General features: G+C 46.4%; 1 protein-coding gene across 4 annotated transcripts; it reads left to right on the top strand.

Annotated features, from left to right (window-relative positions):
* The first annotated feature begins 4,142 nt into the window (after positions 1–4,142).
* Positions 4,143–26,188, top strand: ELAVL1 (ELAV like RNA binding protein 1). Of its 4 annotated transcripts, none has more exons than XM_061466980.1 (7): positions 4,143–4,693; positions 12,523–12,706; positions 16,912–17,015; positions 17,613–17,766; positions 19,516–19,741; positions 23,190–23,303; positions 24,560–26,188. In XM_061466980.1, exons 2-7 carry the CDS (start codon positions 12,535–12,537, stop codon positions 24,882–24,884), a joined length of 1,095 nt encoding a protein of 364 aa, XP_061322964.1. In that variant the 5' UTR covers positions 4,143–4,693; positions 12,523–12,534; the 3' UTR covers positions 24,885–26,188. The 4 variants fall into 4 exon arrangements, with proteins under 4 accessions (XP_061322964.1, XP_061322962.1, XP_061322966.1 ...); XM_061466978.1 differs by lacking the exon at positions 4,143–4,693 and adding an exon at positions 5,680–5,835; XM_061466979.1 differs by lacking the exon at positions 4,143–4,693 and adding an exon at positions 6,036–6,475.
* The last annotated feature ends 1,727 nt before the right edge of the window (positions 26,189–27,915 follow it).

Below are 27,915 nucleotides of genomic sequence, written 5' to 3'. Positions count from 1 at the left end.
GGCTGATCCAAGAGCACAGCACATCTTGTGCTCTGCAGGGGAGGAAACCCCAGCTGACAGAATCACACAATCCCAGCCTGGTTTGGGTTGAAGGGACCTTAAAGCTCCTCCAGCTCCAACCCCTGCCACGGGCAGGGACCCCTTCCTCTAGAGCAGCTTGCTCCAAGCCCCTGTGTCCAACCTGGCCTTGAGCACTGCCAGGGATGGGGCAGCCACAGCTTCTCTGGGCACTCTGTGCCAGAAATTGCAGAGACCGTTAAATGAACCCCACTGTAATGGCAGTGTTTTATGTACATCCTCCAGCCCGCAGCTGGAGGGGAGGGGACAGCTGCCCCCACAGCTCGTCCTCCCAGCCACAAAACTGGAGACCTGCTCTGCGCTCACATTCAACATTTCCATTATTCTAAGCAAAAAGGTGGGAAGGGAAAAAAAAGGCAGTTTCAGGCAAACACCATTCCTCATTTGGGGTCTTATTTTTCTTAGGTGTGTAGCTTTGATTTTAACTGAATGGTGTTTAAGCCTTCAAAACATACTGACAATTCAATGGCAAAGGCAGGGTAGAAGAAAACTCCTCCAAACTAACCTGGTGAGCTATTCTTTTCAGATCCTGGTTATACTTTTTCCATCAATAAACAACTTCTCCAAGCCCGTTGAGCAAGTCTGGTCATTGGATCCTTGGCATGTCTGTGCCCAGGAGCACTCCGTGCATTATCCTCTTGATCTGTAAGGATCCCCAGGTGTGTTCAGGCTCGAGCACAAACACAGGAGCGCATCCTGACAGCCCCTGTGCCACGCTCCTGGGGCTCAGTGGCAGAGCTCATGGTGTCTGTGCAGGCTCTGTGACAAACGGATGTGTTCTGTACTTCTGGGTTCTGCCAGATCCGGTTGCTGTCACAGACGTGACCACAGCTCAGAGAACTCAGCATCACATGCAGGGAACAGCTTCCTCATGGCCAGCAGATAAGACTCCCACTTACCTCCGCCAGAGCTAGTCTCCCCTTCCTCATACCTGGCCATCAATCATCCCGTCAGTGCCTTAATCTTTAACACATCGGTCCTCAAAACCCCTTTAGGCACTGGAGCTGCTCTAAGGTCTTCCCAGAGCCTTCTCCAGGCTGAACCAGCCCAGCTCTTTCAGCCTGTCCCCAGAGCAGAGCTGCTCCAGCCCTCTCATGAGCATTAGTCCTTCCTTAGGAAGGAGAAGGCAGAAAGGTCTCTCCTTCCTGGGGAGGGTGTTGCTATCCATCACTATTATTTCAACGGAGCAACTCAGCAGTGCAGAGGAGCCTCAACATCTGAACACGCTTTGAGAACCGCGGAGCGCTCACAACAGGAGCTGCTCCCGGGTGATGCTGTGACCTGTCAACAGCACTCCCAACATGATGCCTTCAAGAACGTGCTGTCTGCCACTCCCAGGACTTCACAGGCCTGATGCCCTGCTTAGAGCCCTTCCTACACAAAGCCCCCCTGCCTGCGGGGAGGACGAAAGTGACATGTGAGAAGTGAAAAGCAAACAAACACGCTGCCCCTTTAACCAAACTTTGCTGCTTCTCTGTGCATTTCCTGTGCCTGGGACTCTGCCTCGGGGGTTTTAGCACTTTGGGATCAGTTTCAAGACCGAGTTCTCAGAGGCTGGTGAAAGTACCAGGAACCCCTCAGCCTTGGTGATCGATTTAACTCTATAAAATAGCCAATCTCTGCTGCTTTCCCATAAAGAGATGCACTGCCCTCCCCAGCCAACACCCCCCCCACACACACCTTTGACCTGCACTTGATCAGAAGCAGAGCTTCCCAGGGATGAACGCAAGTGAACGGGAGCTCAGCTCTGCGCTTCTCTCTGCAAACATTAAAGGTGTGAGACCCCCAAGTGCCTGCAGGATTTCACAGCTGGTAATCTGCTTAACTGCAGTAATTGCACCAGAAAGTCTCCCTCAGAAGCACGCAGAAGGGCAGAATACATCAATCAATCACCTCCATCCTTTGGACGAAGGCTTTGGGAGTCTCCATGGACGATTCTGTTATTTACTGGCGCTTTTCCATCACTCCCCCACTGCACTTCCATGGGCGAATGTAAGAGTGGAACTTGTCTCCCCACCTCCTGCACCAAAACAAAGGCTGTGCCTGGATCTTGCTTTCACAAGATGCACTCCTCAGTGAGATTTTGCCAGCTCATTGAGTAACGCATAGCAGCTATTTGAAAAGCTCACAGCAACAATTACAACACTATTTCAGGCAGGAAGGAAACACGAGATCCATTAAAGCTACAAAGAAAGATGCAAATGAACCCCCTACATAGAAATTTGACTAGAGCATGGTTCATTCACATGTAGAGACAAGGCAGTGTTTGTCACTATAATGGATATGACTTTATTTTAAAGCTCATGGGAACCAACAGTCATCTAGTAAAGAATTATTACAAGCTCTCCCCTGAGCCTTCTCAGACTTGTCAGAATCTTCTAGTGCATAAAGGGGCTACAGGAAACCTGGAGAGGGGCTTTGGACAAGGGCCTGTAGGGACAGGCCAAGGGGAATGGCTTTAACCTGCAGAGGGGAGACCGAGATGAGCTCTGAGGGAGAAGCTCTTCCCTGTGAGGGTGCTGAGGCGCTGGCACAGGGTGCCCAGAGAAGCTGTGGCTGCCCCATCCCTGGCAGTGCTCAAGGCCGGGTTGGACACAGGGGCTTGGAGCAAGCTGCTCTAGTGGAAGGGGTCCCTGCCCGTGGCAGGGGTTGGAGCTGGAGGAGCTTTAAGGTCCCTTCCAACCCAAACCGGGCTGGGATTCTGGCATTCTAAGCTCAACAGGGACAAGTGGAAGGTCCCGCCCCTGGGCAAACACAACCCAGGAGTGCCGGGATCTGCCCCAGTGAGGACCCCAAGGACGGAGCAGCCACCCCGGCTCCGGGGGGAGCATCCCGGGGCCAGTGACACGTCCGGTACCACGGCCTGGAGGGAGCGGAGAGAGCAGGGCGGGCACAGCCCGGCCCCAGCAGGCCCCGCCCCCGAGCGGGTCCCGCCCCGAGCAGGCTCCGCCCCCTCCAGCAGGTCCCGCCCCTGGCGCCTGAGAGCGGGCGGCCGCCATTTTAGGTGCGCTGAGTGAGGCCGGAGCGGCGCCGGCGGTGGCGGGGACAAACCGGTGCGAGGGGAGCCGCTCGGTAGCGACTCTAAAGTAGGGCAGTAATCCCTGGAGGTGCTGTGCCGGAGCCTGCAGCCGCCAAGCGGTTGAGGAAGCCTCATCCAAACAAGCTGTTCCCTGCGATCCATCCTGGGGAGCGCGTCCCGAAGTCTCACGCAGCCTGTGCCGTGTCCGTGCTGCCCAGAGCGCTGCAGCGGGGTGCGTTTGCATCCGGCTGAACCGCGGCAGGGGGTGGGAACTGGATGAGCTTTAAGGTCCCTTCCAACTCAACCCATTCCCTGGCTCTGTGGTTAATGAGGCACACAGACCACAGTCCACGTGAGCTCATGGCAGCACCAGGTACCAGCCACGTTCCACATGCACTGTTCACTTAAAGACGCTCTACACAACAGCCACGTTTCCATTCAGACTCTGCTTGCCACCACTCTTGCCCCCACAGCCCTGGCACTGCACGAGGCAGCTCCCATAGGAAAGCAGGATCTGATTTCATCAAAAAGCATTTTCTGATGCTGCAGAACCACCCACATCATGGCCCAAGAACTGAGGCTATCAACTCACACTACAGCACCTTTACCAGCTACTACAGCTCGAGAGCTTCCTGTTCACACTCCAGTCAAGGGGAAAGCCCACTGCAAGCACAGGCTGCAGTCCTGTAACTCAGCACTGCTGAGCACTGACTCCTCAGCCCACAGCCCCATCTGCATCGTTACACAAACACAGCTACACTGCTTCAGGACAAAAACTGGGACAGGCCCAGCAGAATGGAGCACGCTGCAGAGACGGACGAGCCCAGGAGTTTATTACCCGTTATACAACCCAGGCTTAACCCCCATGGCAGGGAAAAGCCATGGGCTAATAGTAACTCCCTTCACGCTGCTCCTGTTCCTGCTGTGTAAGATGATGGTAGGAAGTGGCTGCCAGCATCGCCCTGTTTGCAGAGTGCTTTTTTCCTGGTTCAGGATGTTGTCTTGTGCCCATTGATTTTTTGGAGCTCTGAGACCCATCTTAGTCCCAGGAATGGGATTTCTTAATTAAAGCCTGAACGATACACGTTAAATACAAACTTCCCAGTAAAACAAAGCTGCAATTGATGTGCATGACAAATGTGATATTGTGGCTGGCATACATAGCAGCACGAGCAAATAACAGATGCACAAACATCTTTAATGCTTTATGAGGCCTTGAAGGATATTTCCAGACCTGTCAGGGTTGGAGTTTTGTGTGTGAGGATTCCCCATCTGGCACTGAAAGAAAGGAAATCAAGAAAGGAAATGGGAATCTTTTTAACGTGTCTCTTAATCATTAACCTTCTCAGTAGATGCTTCATTTAATGATGCTGACCATTGAGTTTTCTTTGACACTGCCCTCTGGACTATGGCAGAGGCTGGGCCATCCCTGGTGAAGATACAGAAGATGAGTATCCTACATGTGATGGCCCAGTAGAACAGGACTACTGGAGGGGTTTCTGAAACTGGTTTCTGGGCAGATAAACAAGGTACCATCATTGCAACAGTGCTGGGAAATTATTACACAAGGCCTTGCCAAAGGCTCCATCAGGACAGGTAAAGATACTTGCATTTTCATTGTGTGATTTTCCACGTGTTCCACTGGGATTGGTACTTGGTACAGACTATTTCCATGCACACGTGTGCAAGGGAATGGCAAGGAACACGTAATCATGTGTATGGTTTTGCTGCTATGTTGCACGTTCAGGTGAGATCTCACTGTTCAAATTATGACTTGGCTGCAAATGACATAGTAAAACCACACATTTGAATGCAGCGGTATTCCGAGTTTTTGACCATCGACCGGCACACGGGATTTACTTGCAAGCTCACAAGTATGTCACACACTGAACATGCTGCTTAATCCCATGGTGCTATTGCAGAATAGTGTGTTAATGGCAAAAAGATGTTTGCTGCAGAACACTGGAATTTCACCTTCAGACTCCTCCTGTCCAGGAGGAACAGGCTCAGCTCTAGAGAGATGCCCTTGGCTACCCAAAAATCACTGGCAGTGGGCAGAGGGACAACTCCTGACCTGCAGGTCCCCAAGGCCATTGCAGGACTTTTTGGAGCAGTGACCACCACAGCTCCTCCTGCAGACCATCACTTGCATCTAATTGACGCAGGAACAGTTTCATCTCTTAACCACTCACAAGCCTCCCTGTGTGTTACTGCTCATGGAGAGTCCCCCGAGGTCCCATGGAAAGGCTTCCGCTAACGGGAGGTTGTGACCACAAATACCCGGAGCCCGGGGCTGTCCTGCTACGTCCGGAACTCTTGTGCTCCAGGGAAGAACTTGTGTTTTCCCTTCCGCCGCAGCAGCACGGAAGGACGCGGCAGGGCAGCAGCACAGACACACGCACGTTCTCCTCCCGGCTCTTCCACGCCGTGAGCAGGCCCCGGTGGGGGAAGCCCAGGCTTCGGGAGCCCCGCTCCGATCGGCAGCGGACAGCCGGCGCCGCGCTCCCACTCGGCCATGGCCTCTGCTGCCGCGCACGCAGCTCCGCGAGAGGCCGTCCCCGGCCAGCGCTTGACAGACAGCCCGCAGGGCCAATGGGAAGCGGGACACGTGCGCACGGCAGCCAATGGGGCTCGGCGGGCGGGGAGGGGGCGTGGCCGGCGGCGCTGCTAGCGGCTCGTTGTGCGCGCTGCGGAGCCGTTCGCCTCCCGCTGTACAGGCCCGGCCGCGCCCGCCGCAGGTGAGCCCGGGCCGGCGGGGGTTGCGCGGGGAGTCCCGGGGCGCTCGGCGAGGCCGCGGCGGGAGAAACCCAGCGGGGGGTGGGCGCCGCGGCGGCGAGGCCGAGGCCGAGGCCTGGGCCTGCAGGGGGAGAGCCGGGGCCTTGCGGGGGGAGGAGCCAGCGGAGGGGGAGCGCGGGCCGGGGCCGGGCGGGCCCGCGAGAGCTGGATGCGGCGCCGCGGGGCCCGGGGCCGCCGCGCTCCTGGGCCGCGGGTCTCGCTACTCGGGGCTGCCGCGGAGTGAACCGGGAAGGGGAAGCGGCCGTCACTGCCCGGCTCCGCGCCTTGTGCCGGGGCCCTGCTGCGGTTTGGTGTCGCGGTCTTCCATGTTTATTTGGCCTTTTGTGTGCACGGACACGGCTCCCTAAATCTCCCCCGCTCGTTAAGGTTGGCGCCTCTTTACTGAGTGGCGGTAGCTGAGGGTGGGCTCCCTAACGTGGTCAGTGTGTGCAAATTGGGACCTGCTGGGAGCAGGGCTCAGCAGTGCTGTGCTGAGTGCCTTTGGCCGGAAAAAAATCACGACTGAAGTAGGAGCCCACTATTATCAGTGCTCGTGGGAGGCTTCTTGGAGCGAGCACTCACCCTTTCTAAGTGATGGGAGAGGTAAGAATGTATTGGCGGGATGTGGGTGAAAGGAAGTGGGAGAAAGGGCCACAGAGGTCTGATGAAATGCATGTATGTGCTGGCCTCCTGCTCTAATGCTGGATGGTGGAACAGCATTATCTGCTGGGCTTATGCCTGAGCCTTGCTGGAAAGGGAAGTGTGTTTTCTTCCATAAAGGACTTTGCGCTGGGACCCTGCAATCCACTTGATGCATATGTGGAAAATGAAGGAGGGAAGAAATGGGATAGGTTAATTCCCTTTATCAGTGCTTGTTGTTGACATTTGGTCATCTTTTGTGGTCTCTGTATTTGTCTTCCTTTTATGCCATGAATGTGGATGTTGAGTGCTCACGCTGTTCAGCTCTTGCCTCTTCTCCAGCTCATGTTTAACCACTTTTCTTTCTAGATCAGTGTGAACAGTTCTCTGCCTTGTGTATTTCCCCTTAAAACAGTGATGATTGGTGTGATTTCTTGGCTATTTGCAACTCTTGGGTTAGAATCGTAGAATGGTTTGGGTTGGAAAGGACCTCACTTCCAAACCCCTTGCCATGGGGGTTAAGCCTGGGTTGTATGACGGGTAATAAACTCCCGGGCTCGTCCGTCTCTGCAGCGTGCTCCATTCTGCTGGGCCTGTCCCAGTTTTTGTCCTGAAGCAGTGTAGCTGTGTTTGTGTAACGATGCAGATGGGGCTGTGGGCTGAGGAGTCAGTGCTCAGCAGTGCTGAGTTACAGGACTGCAGCCTGTGCTTGCAGTGGGCTTTCCCCTTGACTGGAGTGTGAACAGGAAGCTCTCGAGCTGTAGTAGCTGGTAAAGGTGCTGTAGTGTGAGTTGATAGCCTCAGTTCTTGGGCCATGATGTGGGTGGTTCTGCAGCATCAGAAAATGCTTTTTGATGAAATCAGATCCTGCTTTCCTATGGGAGCTGCCTCGTGCAGTGCCAGGGCTGTGGGGGCAAGAGTGGTGGCAAGCAGAGTCTGAATGGAAACGTGGCTGTTGTGTAGAGCGTCTTTAAGTGAACAGTGCATGTGGAACGTGGCTGGTACCTGGTGCTGCCATGAGCTCACGTGGACTGTGGTCTGTGTGCCTCATTAACCACAGAGCCAGGGAATGGGTTGAGTTGGAAGGGACCTTAAAGCTCATCCAGTTTCCACCCCCTGCCACGGGCAGGGACCCCTTCCACTAGAGCAGGGTGCTCCAAGCCCCTGTGTCCAACCTGGCCTTGAACACTGCCAGGGATGGGGCAGCCACAGCTTCTCCGGGCACCCTGTGCCAGTGCCTCAGCATCCTCACAGGGAAGAGCTTCTGCCTAGGAGCTCATCTCGGTCTTCCCTCTGGCAAGTTCAAACCATTCCCCTTGTCCTTAAACCACTTTATTATGTTTGCTGGTTCTTGCATGTTCTGTCGTCCTCTAAACACCCTCCTTGTCTTGACCTGGCAGACATGTCATTGTAATTTCAGAATCTCTTTCTTTTAGCTTTCTCTCTTGCAGCTTTGGTCTCTGTCTTGTTTCTTGCTTATTTGTTACAAACCCTCTATGAATTGATGACAGTAAAATGTAGTTGGTGCAACATCTAATAACGTGTCTTGTAGATAAGCTCCCTGTGAAGGTGGTGACTTTTAGCTCAGAATCTCAAGCTTACTGTATTTGCAGACTTCAAAGAGAAGCTGTTCTTTTTGCACTTCAGAAAAAAGCATGGAAAGCAGCTGCAGGAGATTCCCACCAAATGAAGCAGTCAGGAAGAGTGACACAGCTCAGCAAAGGCGAGGTGTCGCATTTTGCCTCTGTTGGAAATTGGTCAGGGCACTTCTCCTTTTTGATGTGCAGTTCTGTGATCGAAGTGCCTGCAAGCTTCAAACTGCTGGCCTGAGTGATCCATTTGATTATACAGCCTTGCTATATGTAGAAGTTGTATGAAAAAAATCTTTTAATTTTCTTTTGGTGTTTGGCTTTTGCTTTTTTTTTGGGGGGTAGGGTGGAAATAAGCTGTGCTGAGAAGGCGGCGATGCTCTTCATGTGTGTGGTTTCGCTGTCTTGTTTTGTTCTTGTTTTTAATATTGGTAGCAGTGGCATAGTAAGTGTAAATTACAATTTTCCTCTAGCCCACCACTTCCATGGCCTCCTTGTAGGAGTGCAGAAGCAAGCTGTGGAATCATGGAATGAATCACAGAATAACAGAGTGGTTTGGGCTGGAAGGGCCCTTAAAGCTCATCCAGCTCCAACCCCCTGCCACGGGCAGGGACCCCTTCCACTAGAGCAGCTTGCTCCAAACCCCTGTGTCCAGCCTGGCCGTGAACACTGCCAGGGATGGGGCAGCCACAGCTTCTCTGGGCACCCTGTGCCAGCGCCTCAGGACCCTCACAGGGAGGAGCTTCTGCCTAAGAGCTCATCTCGGTCTGCCCTCAGGCAGGTTAAAGCCATTCCCCTTGGCCTGTCCCTACAGGCCCTTGTCCAAAGCCCCTCTCCAGGTTTCTTGGAGCTTTCAAGAGTTGGATTAAGCCTTAGAGATTAATTTCCAGCTGTTTTGTGCTGATGAGTGAGCTGGAGAGGGGCTTTTGTCAAGGGCCTGTAGGGATTGGATGGAGTTTGGAGCAAGCTGCTCTAGTGGAAGGTGCCCCTGCCTGTGGCAGGGGGCTAGAACTGGAGGAGCATTAAGGTCCCTTCCAAGCCAAACCGCTCTGTGATTCCATGGTTCCATCACCTGCCTTTGCAAGTAGACATTGAAATAAACTGTTAAAAGACAAGCACATGGCTCAGATTGTAGTTGAGGTTTTGAAGTGTTGGACCTGTACAGCCCATTACACATGCTTGGGTAACTTTTTATGTTAAACTTAATGTTTTTTTCCCCTCATATGGTGTGTAAATTTTATTGTTGAATTGAAGAGAGGATCTGTGGACTTTGTGTTTTCACCTTTACCTCAGCTGGCTTTTGGTCAATATTCAAATCCTCTCCCATCCAAAGCAGGGTTGTATGAATGCAGTGATTCAAATAGCAGCAGGTGTTGTGCTGTGGTGTCATTAATCTCTAGAGTCTGTATAGATGTTCGTTGAGATATCTGTGCTTGTGGGGTGCAGTATGGAGAGCTGTTGGGGACACGGAACGAGTTTGTTTGAAGGGTTAAAGAGGTTTTCTTGGAGATTATAGGGAAAGTAGAGGGGTCTGAGAAGAAAAAATGGATGGGGGTGTGTGTCCGTCCAGTCTATGTCTCCTCTATGCCTCAGTTAACCTCTTGCTTCTCAGTTGTGTCCCGAGTTGTGAAGCATGTAAAGCTATTGGAGGCTGTACAGGCTCGGCAGAACCTTGTGGTGTGTGGCATTGCTTTTGGCATGTGTTCAAATCTGGACATCTCAGCACCTCTGCATCTGCCTTCTGCAGCTCTGTGGATTGATTTGGCACTGCCCTTGATGTAGTAGTGTCCTTTTTGTTCTATTTCAGGTGTGGTCTCTAAGGAAGACTGCTCAGCAGCTTCAGCACTGAGTGGTAGAGCAGTGTCCAAGGCATAGCCAAATTTGTTGTTTACCTCTGAGTCAACCCTGACTTGTGGGGGGCTGAGGGGGCGTGTTAACATACATCATCCATGTGCTGAACAGGGATTGTTTTCAGGATACAGAGGCCAACACTTCTTCAGGGGCTGTTTTTACTCTCACTGGCATAAGCACAGTTCACCACCAGCAGAGGAAGTGGTTTCCCATTAACTCCCAGTATGGCCAGAAAGGGTAATTGCAGTAGATTGTGTAAGTGCGTGGTGAAAGATTAGGAAGAAAGGAGCATCTTAATCAGTGCTATGCTCCTTTTCTTCTTCTCTATGATGCCTTCATTGCTCTGCATGCTTTGTGCCTGGTATCCCATGAAAATGTTCGCTAGGCTTGTCTGTAGGGCTTCCTAATGTCTCAAGAAAGCAGATGGAAGGCTTCCTTCACAGTTCTGATGGCTTTGGAACCAAGTATGCCCAGTGCACTGCATGGTTATCACCAGAAACTTTGCAGACAGTGAGATGAGAGGCTGTGGTGAAGTGATTTACAGGTGATAGGCATTTGCCAAACTCCTGCCAGCTTTGCTTAAAGCCTCATACAAGTCTGGGAACTTGCCATCATAGAATCCCAGCCTGGTTTGGGCTGAAAGGGCCTTAAAGCTCCTCCAGTCCCAACCCCCTGCTGCAGGCAGGGACGCCTTCCACTAAAGCAGGTTGCTTCGAGCCCTGTCCAGCCTGGCCAGCTGTCTTGGCTGTGACTGCACATCACCTCATTTGAGGAGCGAATGGGGTCCTAGGAATGCTTCTGTTCCACGTCAATGCAAAAATCGATTGGCAAGCACAGCCAGTATTAACTGTGGTATCATGAGGGTGGCTGCCTTACTGCATTGAGATGAGCTAAAGCCTTTGCACACTCTGAACGCCCAACCTGATGTGTGGTGGCTGAGAAGCAATGATACCTTAGACTGTTCTAATTCATCTCAGATTTGATTATCCCCTCAGGCAAGATTAACGCTGGGTTGCTGATATCTGCCTCAGATAACGTGCTCAGCTCTCAAGCAAGCTGCAGCTAGAGGAGTTTTAATAGGAGTTGCTTATGTACAGCACCTTAGGTTATTCTTTGGGCTAAATGAGTGTGTTGGCCAAAAGTTGTATTAAAATAAACACAAAGTTCTTCTTTGAGTCTGGGGTAATTAATTCTTCCATGGCAGCAGTGAGAGATGCAGTGGGAAGCAAAGTTCATATTGAACTTGGAAGGTTTGTACTGAACTTTCAGAAGGGACTTGAAGATTTGCAAGCCTCCAGTGCTTGAATTTGTGCTTAGACTGAGCTCTTGCATCAGGTGAAGCATCCATTTACCATTAGTCTGGAAACACAGCGGTGTCAGTCTGGATTTACAATTGGTAAACTGAGTGCAGCAAGAGCAGGGGATGAGCTGAGCAGGTATTGCTGCTGGAGCTATATGTGACCAAACTTTGGATGCTCTTCCTGTAGTGGGAGCTCTGCATTCAAGAAAGAACTCCATCCTCTCAGGTTAACCTTAATTTCATTCCCCCAAAAAAGTTTTATGGGTTTATTCCTCTCGCTGGTGGAGTTGGAATTGGAAACACATACAGAATTAAACACTTGCAGTGACTTAATGGGAGGAGTGCCCAGCTGAGCATCAGGAGGCCATGAATTCGTCTCAGTTTTTAGCACCTTTTCTCTTAATTCTGGCTGCTTCATGGCTGTCTTTAAGAGCTGTTAAACAGAGCTGTTGTTTCGAAGCTGGAGATGTTTGGTGTGCTTGGACTGAGGGGATGACCAAATCTGCAGCAAGAAACTGGAGAACCAGAGTCTGGAACTGCACAAGAAAATGAGCTTCCCGTGGTGGTGTGGTTTCAGCCCAGGCTTCCTCAGGCTGCTGGAACCGCAGCTCTCTCCTGTTTCAGGAAGAGCTCTTGAGTGGTACAGAGCTCTGTAAAATGCTGTGCTTGGTAGTTTGAAAGAAGGAATTGTTCTGGGATTTTCAACAAATAGTGTGTTGTGAGGGGGGAAAAATGCACAGTAGGAACAGTTGGTTGTTCTTTATTAGAAGAAACATTCCAACTTCTTTCAGGTGGAGGAGGTTTGGCTTGTGGAAATTCCTGTGACTGCTGTGATAACCTTGGTTTGGCTTGTGGAAATTCCTGTGACTGCTGTGATAACCTTGATTTGCCCAACCTCTTTTTGAACCCACTCTTTTCCTCCATATATATTTTGACATTGAGATTAATATTGTTGTCAAGTACTTCAGTTTTTCCTAATACTTCGCTTTAGACTGTTCCCCAGTCAATGGCCATATTTTCCTCCTTCTACATATTATAAGAAAAAGGTAGTAACTGCTTTTGATTTTCTTCAAACTATTCATGACTTTACAGACCTCCATCTTATTTGGGTAAGCCCATTCCAGTGTGGAATACACCCATTGCTTCCTGCACTTCATTTTGTTTTTTCTTTCATGTCTTCGTTTCCTTCATCAACCGCATATAACAATCCATGGAAGAATTGTCTTTGTTCAAGATCTAGAACTGATGTGAGATGTTTTTTCTCTTGGCAGATATAATATAAGATGTCTAATGGTTATGAAGATCACATGGCTGAAGATTGCAGGGACGATATTGGTAGGACAAATCTAATTGTGAACTACCTCCCTCAGAACATGACACAGGATGAGTTGCGGAGTCTATTTAGCAGCATCGGTGAAGTTGAATCTGCAAAACTTATTCGGGACAAAGTTGCAGGTATGGTCTAGTGTGTAAGGAATTGTCACTTGGTGGTGGTGGGCTGCTCAAGCCAATGCTGAACTGAGTGCTGTTTAATTGAGAAATACTAAATGTTTGTGTGTGTATAATCACAAGGAAGGGCTAGATCGTTCCTCAGGTCAGGCTGCGTATCAGTCAGTGGGTTGTGAGCGGTTGTATTCTCTCCCCTTGTTATTTCCCTTATCGTTATTATTATTGGTGGTAGCAGCAGTGGTTTTGTGTTATACCTTAGTTACTGCACTGCTCTTATCTCAACCCATGGGATTTACATTCTTTCCATTCTCCTGGCCTGAACCATGACAACATATAAAATCATCATGAAATAATTTCCTAAAATACTGATTTCTTTGGCTAATTTGATAGCTGGGCATTCAGCCTAGATGTTGCTCAGAAGCAGAGGCTTGCTCTGGAGGCTCCTTTTGCAGGGACATAGGAACACTTTCTTTAAGGATAGCAAACCTTTCTTCAGCTGTCACAGCTAAGCTATACCTTAGACTTTGAACTCGGCACAAAATTGCCTCTGTGAGAGGTTAGGATATGTGAAAAAGGAAGCAAGGCATGTCATCACTTGCAGTTTCAGAGTCTACTTTACACTGTTCCCTGTAGCACTGAATCCTCTGGTAAAGTCTGGTTAACTTTAACTTGAAGCTTGACAGTGCTGGGTAGTTTAAAGTCCAAAGCACGTGCTTGTGTGCTTCAGGTTTTTCCTAACAGCCCTGAAAAATCAGAAGTAAAATCCCTGTTGGAATTGTTTAGTCCTTGAGTGCCTGGGGGCAAAATGTTTGCTTTTCTTTAAAGTGCTGGCAAGTGCTGAATTCTGCATGGTATTTAGTGGCTGCTCGAATTTTGTTGCTACTTGCAATACCATGAGGAGCAATTCCCAGGCTTGGAGTTTGGAATGGCATGCTATTAAATCTTTTCTTTTCTTTGGAGGTGCCTGTAATGTCTGTATTTGCAAAGTTAAAAATCACTGTTTGATCATGCTTATTCTTCATAAAACAATGCCTGATATGTATCTTTTTTTCTCAATCCATTCTCTGTTAACGAAACGTGTAGGGCAGAAAATGTCTTCTCCCTAGACTAAAGCTTTTAATGACTGACTGAAGTAGCCTTTGCTTTCTGGAGACTCATTACTTTGGTTCAGGAATCGATTTGAAAGCCAAAGTTTTGTTTGGCTTTGAATCTTCATTATGAGCAGAGTATAGATCTGTTTGGGTTTTGTTAGGATTACAGCATGGGACTGAACAATCTTCTGTTCCACGTATTAGATTGTGCTTATAAAATTTATAGAAACTCTTTGAAACAACTACTTACCTTCGATGTTGTTGCGGATGGGCACCTTAGGAAGTGGGAAGTGGCAGCAAACCACAGTGTCAGTTTCCATTCCCCACTCTTGAGTTTCCTGCTTTGTGTGCGCATGGATTAGAGCAGTTGCTGTTAGTCTAACGATGAATATGTGGTGGTGTTTGAGATGTGGGAACTTCTTTCTCTGTTCCTTGCAGCGAGTGTGAACAGAAGCTTGTGCACAATAGATGAAGGTTAGTCAGGGTGCAGTGCTCCTCCAGCTCTTCCTCATCATGCTGGAAAGACTGGGAGCTGGTCTCTTCATTCCCCAATTTGTGTATTGCATTCCTAAGCACTTCCAGGCATGTCTCTGTTTAACTTGTGATGAGGAACAATGAGCAAATCCTGAGTTGTTCCTCACTGTACTTGTATTTGTGGTATGTCTTGGACACCATAAGAGAACTATAGAACTGACAGTAGACATTGTTCTTTCTGTCAGATCTTCAGGCTAGCACTAGCCATTCCTTGGGGCTTTGAGCCTGGGGAAACATTAGAAGGTCATTTCCCAATATAGTGTGGCAGAGTGTCAAGTGTGAGATGCAGCTTCTCAGTGTTGCATCTCCTGGCCTCCTGTGGTGATTTCTGAGTTGCCACTGACCCATGGGAATTGATGAAATCCTCTCTTCCTGTGGCTCTTCTTTTGGGTTGAGAGCAAGGAAAAGTGCTGGGATTTGTCCAGTCGGACTGCACTGATCAGACTGTAGCCTGACTTCAGATAGTGGAGCCAAACCTATGCTCTGCACTGATTTCCCAGCAATGTGTAGTGTAAAGTGTCCTCTTTCTTGGAGCAACTCTGCCTCCTACCAGACATGATTCAACAGAAGTATGTCCTGTACTATATTTTGCCTTAGGAGTGCTTGACTTTGCTGGGACATGCAGATTCTGGGGTCTGGGTTTCCAGTCCATCTGCTGTGCTGGGCATCTTTAAAGTGTTTCTTCTCCTTCAGTATCCGTTAATGCAGAAACCTTTTGGCCACCCTGTACTGCAAGAAATTCAGCAGTTCTAGATGGAGAGTCATGTCAAGGTGTCTGTGCACAATGTGGATGCTTCTGATCAATGGTTGTACATGTTCTGAGGGAACCTGGTGATCTTTAGCCTGCTCTTCATGCAGGTATTCGCAGCCTTTTAGTCCTTCTTTACCAAATGCTAAAGCCAAAAGTTACTCTGCTCTGAGTTGTATTTAGTTTGTCTGTCTTCCCCTGTGAAGTGCTGTTACTTTCAAACCCAACTAAAGCTCTGGGAAGACTGGGTTAAGCTTTTTGCATGTTAAGTGTCTCAGCCTGCTGTGGGATCCGATTGTTGCTCATGGGACCCACAGCCCTACTCTGAGTACCTGCTGACAGGTTTGTGCACCTCCGCATAAGCGTTCTGTCTGATGGCAGTTGGTTTTTTTTAGGGAGGTGTCCAGCATCTTGAGAGTTCTTGGTTCCCTTCTTCACACCTTTTGTACTGTTTGAGCAGAGAATAAGGTGTCCCTGTGATGCAACTTCCTACTCTAGGAAACCCAGGATATTGAATCCCAGACTGGTTTGTGTTGGAAGGGACTTCAGAGCTCATCCAGTTCCAACCCTGTCCTGCAGGGACACCTCAGAGGTGTCAATGTTGGCGGGGGTGGGAAGGGTCAGGAATGAGCTGGAAGCTGAAGCAGTGGCTCAGGGAGCTGGGGAAGGAAGCAGGGACATGGACAGAAAGCCAAGTGATGCTCAGAAAGAAAACGAGTGCCTCTTTCATGAAAGGGCTTTTGTCATGGAAACAAAACTAGATTCTTTCAGCTGAAGGAGTAGAGTAGTTTGCTTAAAACGAGGTTTTCTGGTCACTTTGTTAATTATTCATCCAGATAAGGACCTACTTGTTTCTTCTTTTTTATCTTTGCTTCTGGAGTACATTTGCATTTATGTATGTGCAAACTTCCGAAAGGCTTTTTTAGAGGTTTATTTAATTGCTCTCCACTAAAATAATCTGAAAACTCTCACAGCACTGCCTTCTTTTGCAGGATAGGCTTATGGTAGGCTCTTAACATCATGGTAAAGCAAATAATTTGTCTGCTTGCCTGGGATAAACACTTGACATTCATCATAATGCTGTGTAAATGCTGATTCCTTATATATTTTTTGGTATATCCTAAAAGGAAGGGAATTTTTAGTGTTTAGGAGGAGGGAATTTCATCGAATCACAGAGCGGTTTGGGCTGGAAAGGACCTTAAAGCTCTTCCAGCTCCAGTCCCCTGCCTTCTTTTTTGTAAGAGTAAACTTACATAAAGTACATGACTTGTCTGCATTCAAGAGACTTTTTCCCTCTTCAGCTCCATCCTGTGTTTGGGACACTCACTGCTCATTAGCTATGTTGGATTTATTAACGATTGAAAGTTCTTTTCCCTCTTGTCTCCAGGAGTGACAGTTGGAATAGTTCCACAGACATTAGCAGCCTGAAGACTTCTTACCGGGTGGCAGGGGTGGGTTCCCCTGCTGTTGAGGCTTTCTCCCTCTGCTCTTTATTTACAAAACGTTGTACTAATGAACTTTGTTCAATTCTTGCCTTTGTTCCACCCCCATTAAGTTTTGAAGGCTGTTCAGCATCAGTATTTTTTGTTTATGGAACCTCTGCAGCTGCCTGATATACACACTGGCCTTGGAGACAGAGGATGTCCACAGTGCAAATGGAAGAGCTCTGAGTTACTCCTCATGATGCGTGCCAGCCCTGAGATACTTCTTTGGCTTATTTAAATACTTGCTGTGTGGATTATGTTTGAGTTTCCTTTTTCTCCTTTGTGTTTCTCTGACATTGACGGTGATAACGTTCTGTTGTTAGGTTTAATTTCAAAAGATGTTTTTTCATGTAGGACACAGCTTAGGCTACGGCTTTGTGAACTACGTTACTGCAAAAGATGCTGAAAGAGCAATAAACACACTGAACGGCCTCAGACTTCAGTCAAAAACTATCAAGGTAGGATGTCTGGATTTTCTTATGCTTCTATGAAGTGGCTTTCTAATAACCTCCATTCTGCTGGGGAGGCTTGTGTGCTGGACTCTGGGATGAGAGCAGTAAAGTGAGCTGTTAAAGCCTTTTGGGTTTTGAAACCGCTTTCTGTTCAAAGATTCCCTTTTTTCATTCCCACTGTTTTAACAGCAGCAGCTGGGATCATTACAAACTGTTGCTGGGCTTTTGAACTCATGTGCATCTCAGCTACTTGATGATCTCTATTTGAAATCATGTTAATACACATGTACGCCTTTTCCAAAATAACAGCTACTGAATGTGTAGGAAATCACACCTCCTGAGGTGATTGTAGAATCCTGGAACAGCTTGGGTTGGAAGGGACCTTAAAGCTCCTCCAGTCCCAACCCCTGCCACAGGCAGGGACCCCTTCCACTGGAGCAGCTTGCTCCAAGCCCCTGTGTCCTGCCCTTGAACACTGCCAGGGATGGGGCAGCCACAGCTTCTCTGGGCACCCTGTGCCAGCGCCTCAGCACCCTCACAGGGAAGAGCTTCTGCCTAAGAGTTATGTTTTCCTGAACGACCTTCTTTTTTTCCTTTTCAAAGGTTTCCTATGCTCGTCCAAGTTCTGAAGTTATCAAGGATGCTAATTTATATATCAGTGGGCTACCACGGTCAATGACACAGAAAGATGTAGAAGATATGTTTTCACGTTTTGGCCGCATCATCAACTCCCGTGTGCTTGTGGATCAAACTACAGGTGAGTTCTGTTGCATTACTTGTTCTGTATAGCATGTTTTCTGGCAGATCCTAAACTAAATTAGACTTCTACAAACTTACCATGACATCTGGTACTGAAAACTGATACTGTTTTCATGGGGTATCCTTTTCCAATGGTGTTTTTAAAGTACAGAAAGACTTTTGCTAGTTTATAATCTAAATCATACTATATTTCATGCCCTTATTGTCAGTTTTACCAGGCTGATTTGCTACTCTCTTGCTGTTACTGTAGTGCACTGTACTTCTGGGCAATGTCTCTCATCTGGAGTACTAATGTTACCTTTACTTCACACATACTTCACACAGCTATTACCCACAGGTAAATTCCAGGCCACAGTTCTGTATTAAGAAGCAAAGCAATGTGTTTTGTCTCTTATACCAACCTGGAACTCACTCAGACAATTTTCTCATCTTCTGAAACATCTGAGGTGTCCCACAGCCCTCTGTGGTTACTGCCAACCGTACAGTTAGTACTTCCCTCTTGAACTTGCTGCATGGATTTTGTGGATCAAATATCATGAGAAAGAAAAAGGAGCAGTTGCTTAGTTAAGGACTCAGCTCAGGAGAGACCAAAGTTAAGAATTTCCTTTGTAATGTTAATCCTGACTCCATGTTATAATGTGTTTTCAGGGTTTTAATTTCTTACATAATTATTTCAGCCTGTACTCTATGAGGAAAATCCTTTCCTGGAGAGCATTCAGCTTCGATATCTCTATGGCTCTGTCTTTAGAACTGCCTATCTAGATGACAGCTGAAAAAGACTTTTAGAGCACAGAAAACACATTAGAAAAGAGTCCTCCTTCTCTGGCTGCCAGTGGAGTTGGGATCACTTGCATCTGTCTGACAGAGCTATAAAATGAGATGGCACAAGTCATACAATTAGAATCCCTCCAGGAATAATTGTGTTTTCATCAAGTGTGCTGAGGCATGATGCTGTCTATATCAGTGTCAGCTCAGAATATGGTGCTTGCTTTTAAATAACCTTAATAATCTATTGTTTGAAGAATGGATTCTGTTTACAATATAAAGTTGAATGGAACCCTAGCCTAGGTTTCCTTTCCTTCAGACTGTAGCCAAGCATTGGCTTGAAAACTTGCATTTCACATCTTGATCTAATCCCAGTTAGGTGAAACTGGGTTCTGTTGTGCTTTCAGACATAGCTGCTCAGCAGAGGCTGTTCTCCACCTTCGGAGAATTAATCTGTTTAAAAATGTGCTTCCTACAACACTTACATTTTAAATGAAGGCTATGATAGATCCAAGTGAGCACCACTAAGAAGAGCAACATGGAAGTTGAGAGGAAGTACCAGTATGCTGGGTTCTGGGATAGGTCTTGCTGACTTCTGAGTGATGCTGGTGTTCTGTTCCATTCAGTGGTGGGGCAGATCATAGAAACCCGGACTTGGGTTGGATGGAAAGAACCTTAAAGCTGCTCCAGCTCCAACCCCTGCCATGGGCTTGGACACCTTCCACTAGAGCAGCTTGCTCCAAGCCCCATCCAACCTGGCCTTGAACAAATGTATTATTTGTCTTTTGTTCCTTAATTTTGTACTTTGTTCTCCAGCTGCTGAAGAGCCATCAGTAACTGTAAAGAACTTGCAAGCCATGCCCACAGAAATACTTAACAGCTTTGGTTTTCTTTTGCTTTCAGAGTTATTTTGAGTTTATCCTGAACTTCCCTTTGATTTATTTATTGTTTTGTTGTTTTTTTTTATTGGTTTGGTTAAAAGGTTTGTCCAGAGGGGTCGCATTTATCCGGTTTGACAAAAGGTCAGAAGCAGAAGAGGCAATTACAAATTTCAATGGTCACAAACCCCCAGGTTCCTCCGAACCCATTACAGTGAAGTTTGCAGCCAATCCTAACCAGAACAAAAATGTGGCTCTGTTATCCCAGCTGTGTCATTCACCAGCTAGAAGGTTCGGAGGGCCGGTGCATCACCAGGCGCAAAGATTCAGGTAGGTTAGGAAGAATAATGCATTTAAGGCTGTGCTGCTATTCCCATGTCCGTCTGGGAAGCTCTGCAGAGATCTCATTGTGTGTGAATGAATACGGAGTGCACTCTGTGTCCTGCAGTATTCTGTAAATAAAACTGTTGAATTAAAGTATGATGAAAGTAAAAATCTTACTTGTAAAATTCATATTTAAGTTAATTATATCAAGGGACAAACCCTACGTTGGCTGTTTCTGCAATTGAGTGTGTAGTGAGATACAGGAAGCGGCAGATTCCAGATGGGTGTTGTTAGGTGCTTGTCTCAACAGATCCCCAGGCTGTAGTCCATCTAGGTGAATACTCATCTAAGTTGCAACTTAATTCAGGCTCTGACCCGTTGGTTCCAGCAGGGGGGTGTCATAGTAAAACAGGAAAACCTTATTCCTGACAGAGAGATGCAGTAGCATTTCTGCCTACATCTTGAGCTGGGCAGTGTTCTGTCCTTGAGTCCTCAGAAGTTCGGTAAGATCATTGGGTAATTATAACACCCTGCCTGCTCCCAGGGCTGTGGGAGATACAGTGTGTTTTGCCTTTGAGAACTGCTTGGAATATGAACTGCTTGAATTTGAATTACTTTAGTTGCTTAAAGGAGGGTGGTGATAGTTGGACAGTGCACTGGAAAATGCATTGCATATACTTATTGTCTTGGCTTTGTTATGTATTCATGTTTCTTAGGGTGGTATTTCTCTCTGGATAATTTGCTTTTCTTTTTCTCCTCCAGTTAGCTCAGTAAAACCGGACTAAAAACTCAAATAGCTTTTTACAGCACTATTGTTCCAGTGACCTTCCTATAATGCTTTAGCATTTTAAGAACAGTTCAGTGTGATGTGTCTCCAATGAGAATCATTGTCATCTGTTGTTTTCCACTAAGGCTGGTAGAACAGGTTGCCCAAAGAGACTGTGTCCATTCTTCAGAGGCTTAAAACCTGGCTGGAACAGACCTCGGCAACCTGCTCGAGGTGCCTCTGCTTGGAGCAGGGAGGTGTTCTAGAGATTTCCAGAGGTCCCTGTCAGCCCCGGTCACTTGTTGTGACTGTGGCCCAGCAAGTTGAATGCAGGCAGCTCCTCAGATCTCAATTCTCTGAAGCATTCATCCAGATTTCTGCACCCAGATGAAGCAAGGAATGCAATTCTGTGTTGTTGCAGTTAGGTGAACTGTTGTGTCAGCCAGGGCTTTGTTGTATCCTGGTCCTGGTAAGATCTTGAGACTTTATATCTCATGTTTTCATTCTTAATGTAGTTGGACATTTTTGTCATCCTTCTTCCACTTAAAATTTGCAACAGCTTTAAGAGGCATCAGAGTAAGCAGTACAAATAACATTTGCATCCATAAATAGGGTACCAAATAACCTTAATTCTGTCCTCATCACTCAGAAACAGTAAAAATGATTCATGTGTTAATACTTGCAGGAGAAACTAAATTTTAATGCCCAGTTCATTTATGATGTCTGTAAGAGCAGCATTAATGTTATTTGTGTGCATTTCTTACATTTCTACAGGCATGGGTTCTCACAAGTGGAGATGAGAGAGAAGACCTTCTGTCTCTATGTTCCATCCCTGATCTGTGGTAACTGCCCACTTGGGTTGTGTGAGCCCAGTGCTTATATGTCAACACATTTTGGCCACCTTCTGCTTGCTGATTGAAAAAAAGCTCAGGTTTTTGAGGTGCTATAGATTGGCAGAGGGAGTAGTAGAGCAGCAGCCACGTTCTTACGAGTACAGGGGCCATCTCACAGGCTCTTCTTATTTTACTTCCCGTCTTTGGTGTGAACAGCAAGTTCTTCTAGTGACCGTTCCTTAAAGGATGCTGAAGGTCAAACTGTGGTAAACCTCAGGAACCTTAGTTTGGACTGAGTCTTGGTTTTGTGTAGTGAACAAAACATGGTGGAAGGATAAGCTGCTTCCAAAGAGCTCACGGTCTGTATAAATTACAGCTGTGGTCTCTGCTACTTAGAAGTTGAATTCTTATGCTGACGTTTTGATTACACTTCATCTTGTTCCATCCTAATCCCTATGAATCCAGGATTAAGCCGTTGGTATCTCTAATTTATTAATTTCCTACAGATATCACTCAGACCCTTTGTTTAATGTTCTGTTAATCCTTTGTAGTTCCTGTGGTATTTGTGGCTCATATCAGGAACTGGTCTTAATGCCTCATCCCACCAAAGTGCTGGCCTGGTCTGAGGCGTGGTCTGACATGCTCTCTGCTTCCATCGCAAAGGAATGACACTGTGGTGTGGGATTGAGTTTGGAGGAGAGAGGAACCACTGGGGGTGGGAGCTTAAACAAAATAGCAGTTCTGTAGGTATTGAACTCTGAAATGAAGGAGTTTGGCTCCTAAAGCTGGAGAAGGCTGGCCGAAGGCTCTTGGGGTCCTGGCCTTTTCCCTTCACCAGAGCTCTGTGCTGTTAAATTTTTTTTCATGTAGTGTGCATTCAGATTCGTTGTCATCCTGCTGCTCTTCTGCAGGTGGTTCCAGTCCTTGATGTGCTATTGATCTGGGCTTGTGGGCAGAGCCAGAGGCTTTACAGGAAGCAGGTTCAGAGCTACACTGACTGCTGGAACCAACATTGTGCAATTCTGAGCTTAGTGATTTTCTGCTCCCCACATGTGGAAGCAGGAACCTAAGGCTGGTGATCTGTTGAGACAAAAACCTTCCAGATATTAAGGGAACTACATCCTACCCTCTCATTTCTCAAATGGGAACAAGCTACAAAGCTGAAAGTGTCTGTCAAAAAAAGTGAGCATATAAATTGTGCAAACACAGAAACAGTTTCCTATGAAAGCAAACTAAGCAGTAGATGTCACCTACTCATCAGATCACGTGGATTACTGTGTGTCATTCACCTGCTGATACTCTTAACTGCTTTTTCAATTCTGACTGTAGTACAAGGATTCTCAAACTTGGATTTCCTTGGGGCTGGCCAACAGTGTGAGCATCAGTGAGTATGTGCAGCATGAGCTCAGGTGTGGCCACACTGGGCTTAGAAACACCAGCAGCAGGTAGCCAGTGGGGCTGCAGCCAGACTGAGCCAGGTCGGAAAGGGGTCTGCACCACTGAGACTGCCCCTGCTCTGGTGTAGGAGCATCTCGTAGCTCAGGTGTCCAAGGAAATGAGCTGTCTTTGAGTACCAGGCAGCCTGGGCAGGGGAGATGGTGACTGCGTGGTTCTCTTGTATGAGTGCATCAACCAAAGTGCCACACTGAACACGAGCTGACTTCCCTGTGGGCATGGGTGGGCTGCTGCAGCTCTGCTTCCCTTCCTTCTGATGCACACTGTCTTGAGCCCTCCCTTCTGTCTAAAGACAGCAGCAGCTCCTCTCTTGGTACAGGGCAAGAAAAAGTCAGTGGGGAAGTGTTTGGCACTTAATGCAGCGTTCACTGCCCAGACATCCATTCCCTGTTTCCTCCAGGTCAGCAGAGAATCAGGAACTGCCACCCCCATGTTCTTGGCAGAGAGCAGCACGTGTACCACTTTTAAGTGGTTTGCATATCACCAGTGGTACACCACAGTTTGGGAACCCCTGGTATAGTATAATTATATTTCTACAATCACATGTCCTCACATTTTTTAAATAATACATAAGCTCAGTTTCATACAATTGAGGTTTTAACCTTAACTTTCACATTTCCTGACCTTTTGAGTGCTTAGCTTGCAGCCATAATACTGCCTTAAAATACTCTGAAGCTTTGAATTACTAGGGTGGAGGCCAGAAATAGAATAAAGGGGAGTTAGAGATACGGGTTATAGGAGAAAAGAAAATAATACAAAGCAAGATATAAAGAGGAGAAGGGGTTTTGCTATTTGTTATGCATAAATACTTCTGGGGTACAATGCAGGGAGGCAGGTTTAGGAAGGGTTTGTTGGTGACTTAAAACCCACTTTAGTAAAGCCAAAGAAGTTTTCCTAGGATGAAGTTGGTGTAAAGTTACTAAGACAACCATACATGCATCCTGCAATTATAAAACTATGTGACTTCAATGTGGTTTGCTGATTTGATGTTTAGAAGCTCCTGCAGTTAGAGTATCTCCAGAACTGTGTATTCAGGATTAAAAACCTGAGATTTTAATTCCATAGCTCAGAATGTGGGACATCACAGCCACCAAGAGTTGGCTAAGTACTAATATTTCCTTAGCTGCCTAATAGCTGGGGCTGATTGAGTAACCTGCTTGTATGGGGGGTGTTTGCTTCTGTTCCATAAAATAAGAAATTTAATTTGAGAAACACACACTCTCTACTCCTAAACCCAAGGAATCCCCTCCCTGCCCTGCCCCAGCAAGCACCATAAAACCCTTTGGCTTATGACTTCCCAGTGTATTTTAGAGGTGAGAAAAGGAGGGTGATGGGATGCAAACTCCTTGAGGGAAGTAAGTGGTGGGTGGATTGAAGCAGGCTGGAACCTCTGAGGAGGTGTTGCCTGATACCTGCACTCAAGCAGTTCTGCACCGATGCCATGGAGCGCTCTTCACAGCCTGGCTGAGTTTCAGGTACCCTGTGAAAGTGAGCACCTAATCTTGCCTTGCAACTTCTCTGTTGCCTCCCTATTCCTAAGGATAGTTCCCTATTAACAAGCTAGTTGGAATATTTAACATTGATTCATTTTTTTTTTTTTTTTCCTGGCAGCTGTCAATTTTGATTGTCAATTTGAATGGGGGAAGCATTTCTTTCTGGCGGTTTTGATGTCCGTGTAGACAATATTGATGCTCAGTTGCTTCCCATTCAAGTGAATTTGCTGAATTGAATTGAACTTTTACATGAAATATTGTGCTTTTTATTTGCTAGGTTCTCTCCTATGGGTGTAGATCACATGAGTGGGCTTTCTGGTGTAAATGTTCCAGGAAACGCATCTTCTGGCTGGTGTATCTTCATCTACAACCTTGGTCAAGATGCTGATGAGGGAATCCTCTGGCAGATGTTTGGCCCCTTTGGTGCGGTTACCAATGTGAAAGTTATTCGAGATTTCAACACCAACAAGTGCAAAGGTTTTGGTTTTGTGACCATGACAAACTATGAAGAAGCTGCAATGGCCATAGCAAGTCTTAATGGCTACCGCCTGGGGGACAAAATCTTACAGGTTTCCTTCAAAACCAACAAGTCCCACAAATAACTTGCTCGTGCTTTTTGTATGGAATAGATTAAGTGAGTGACAGAAGTTGAAACCTTCTTCTTTTTTTTTGTTTTTTTTTTTTTTTGTTAGTGTAAAACTCATTTTGCGCCAACTTTCACAAGTGTTTGTCTTAGTCTAAATGAGAAGTGAAAAAGGTTTTATATTCTGGGATGCAACTGACATGTTCAAATGTTTGAAATCCCACAATGTCAGACCAATTTTAAGTTCCTTTTAAGTTATTTCATTTACAAACATGTTTCAAAAACCCCCTGAAATCTGAAGTCTATTGCATTAACAAGACCCTCTGGATGGTGGTAAAATTGAAGCATGCTTTCACTTATGAGACTAACATTTGTTCCATTGAATTTTGTCTGCAAAAACTGGAATTTTCTGCAAAATATCAGGCTGACTGAATTAATTTTCTTGGGGTTTTTATGTTGCTGTTTCTCCCACCCTTTTCCCGTGACCTTCTTCTCTACCCCTGACTCGGTAGTATGGAAGAAAAGTTGAGAAATACTAATGTTTTATTTGACAGTCATTTGTTTGCTCAATTAATATTCATTTACTACGTTATGTAGCTGAGGATTAGGCTTTTTAAGTCAAGGTCTTGTAAGTAGTAGCATGCCAGCATAACTTTTAACACCATTGAGGAGGTAAGTTTCACACTGAGCAGTGGCCAAGCTGTCCAATTCAAAGGTTTTAGAAACATTTTACTTGTAAAATCCACTTTCTAATAGGAATGGACCAAAGAGTTTCCAAGAAACTCCGGGAAGATTTCAGAGTCAAAATGAAACTTCAAAAAGAGAGTGCGAATCTTATGTTGCTACTTGATCAACCTCAATCTCTTCTGTCCGAATACTTAATGCATGGTGAACTACTTACTGGTACATTATAATACAGCAAGATACTTACTCATTTTTAATTATCATTATAGTCTGAATTTCTTTGGTAGTTCTATTTTGTAAAGGAAAAACCAGTAACAGTTAAAAACATTTGAGCATTGTATTTCTCGCATCCCTTCTAATGAGTGCTAGATTTTTCTATTTTAATAGTTTTTTGTTTTGACAACTAGCTTTATTGAACACTCAGCAGAAAAGTACTTATCTACTTGCAAATTAGATATTAACAAAAGAAAAACCCCCTTTGATTTGTAGATTTAAAGATTAATCCCCCAAGTTTTCTGCAGACTGCCTTGAAACTTTGAGTTGTTCTGTTTCTGTTAATTTTCTTTTGCTTTTTTGTGTTTTTTGTTTGTTTTTACTTTTGCATTTAAGAACATTAAATTTGATTTTGTTTTGCTCAAATTTTGTTTTGTTTTTTATTTTCTGTTATTTTTTTGCTGAGTATTGCACACAGTGTCCAGCTTTCAATGAGTGTTGCTTTAAAGAACTCTAGTTTCTCTTGAAGGGTTTATCAGTTATTCCTTTGACAGAGAACTAAAAGAAAGAGGGTTGTGAACCAAGAGCACTACAAGAAATATGTCATGTAGAACCTGTGTACCACAGGCTGACATAACCCTGCAGATTGTTCTTTGGTAGGAAATCTGACAAGGATTGCTCCATGGAGTAAAGGCTGTGTAAGGATACTGGGCATGACTAGAGACTTATCTGCACAACTGTCAGGTCCAGTGTTCATGCTCCATTGGCAAAAGGTGGAGCAAACAAGAGACGGGGTCAGGGCAGTTTTAATGCAGTGTCTCCTTTTGTTGCACGAACCTCTACCAGTCCCTAAGCTGACTTTCAAATGGCAGAGGCCCTTCCATGCCTCCTGCTTGCATCCCTCCATCCCTGGCTGACCTTGCTTTGCATTCACAGTCATTTCTTCTCTTTCTGCAGTGGGACCTGCAGTCTTGCACAGCCCAAAGACAGCCCATCTCCTTTGATCACCTTCAGCACTGTCTCCTGTCCTGTTCACAACCATCTCTTGAGAAGCACCATGTTTGTACAGCAGTGGCTGTGACAGAGCAACTGACTCCCACCCCTCAAAGTGTACTTTCCAGCAGTCTGTGTTCCAGATGTTTCCACCAACTTGTTATCAGTCTTTCATTACATCAATAAATACTACTATTATGTGGAAAAGGAGAGATTCAGAATCACTCAGGGGGTTTCTCTTAAGTTAAAACAGAGTAGTATAGAGTCCTCTCACTGTGTCCCACATCTCTTAACCTCACACTGTCCTATTCCACAGGATAATTGTTCCCAGCTTCCTGTCATTTTCTCTTGACTTATTTCATATAAGATTAATTCCACACTAATTGAGAGTTGATGGTTTATCACAGCATTTACATAGGGGTTCAGACTTCCAGTGAAGGACACCCTCGGTAGGACTGTGGATCAGTGATCACTGCAGGTGTGCTGGCACTGCTCTGAGCCCTAAAACAGTTTGTGGAGACTTTTAGGCATCCTCATCTGCCTGCTTCTCTGTTTTTCCATTTCTCTTTGCTAAGAAGGAATCACAGGATGTCGTTTCAGTAGTGGTACGAAAACATCTCTTGTAGGAACCATCTGATCCCAGCTTCCTTCAATAGCCACTCTGACAGCAGTTACCACGTAATTTCCGTGAGCAAAATGTTGCTGCTTGAGTCAGGAAAACAGGGAAACGAACCCCTGCTAGAATAGAAGAGCTGATACTAAAGTGTCTGCATCATAATAGTCAATAAATATATGGCATAAATAGCTGAAGTCAAGGAAAAATTGTCTGTATTCTTGCTGCTTTTGGTCCTACACAAGAGCCGTGTATCCTACTAGTAAAGACCAAAGGAAACTTCTGGAAATGGAAACTAAACCCAGCCTTTCGAAGCTCTTCCTTGAACATACCTGCTTCAGGAGAGGGTTTGGCCTCTTGATCCTCAGAGTTCAGAAAAACTGTTGATACGTTCTGCTTTTTCATCCTTTAATTTGCTGAACTATGGATGTTTCTTTCAGGTGATGCTCAGTCACTGCTTACAGGATCTTTCTGAACCCAAAGGCCTGTCTCAACTCAGAGGACACTTACATTTCTCATGAGTTGCAGTAGCTCAGTGAGGTAGGAT

The sequence above is a fragment of the Pezoporus flaviventris genome, unplaced genomic scaffold, assembly GCF_033815535.1.
Source record: "Pezoporus flaviventris isolate CSIRO_AGI_PZ_B2104156 unplaced genomic scaffold, CSIRO_AGI_Pfla_v1 ptg000043l, whole genome shotgun sequence".
In the NCBI taxonomy this organism is placed as follows: Eukaryota; Metazoa; Chordata; class Aves; order Psittaciformes; family Psittacidae; genus Pezoporus; species Pezoporus flaviventris.
This window is presented reverse-complemented; position numbering and strand designations above follow the sequence as displayed.

Excerpts from the sequence above, each read along its gene's own strand:
- ELAVL1 (XM_061466980.1), top strand. The coding sequence starts at position 12,535 with ATGTCTAATGGTTATGAAGATCACATGGCTGAAGATTGCAGGGACGAT. Across the intron at positions 17,767-19,515 it reads GCTTGTGGATCAAACTACAG|GTTTGTCCAGAGGGGTCGCA; the intron begins GTGAGTTCTGTT and ends TTTGGTTAAAAG. Across the intron at positions 19,742-23,189 it reads CACCAGGCGCAAAGATTCAG|GTCAGCAGAGAATCAGGAAC; the intron begins GTAGGTTAGGAA and ends TGTTTCCTCCAG.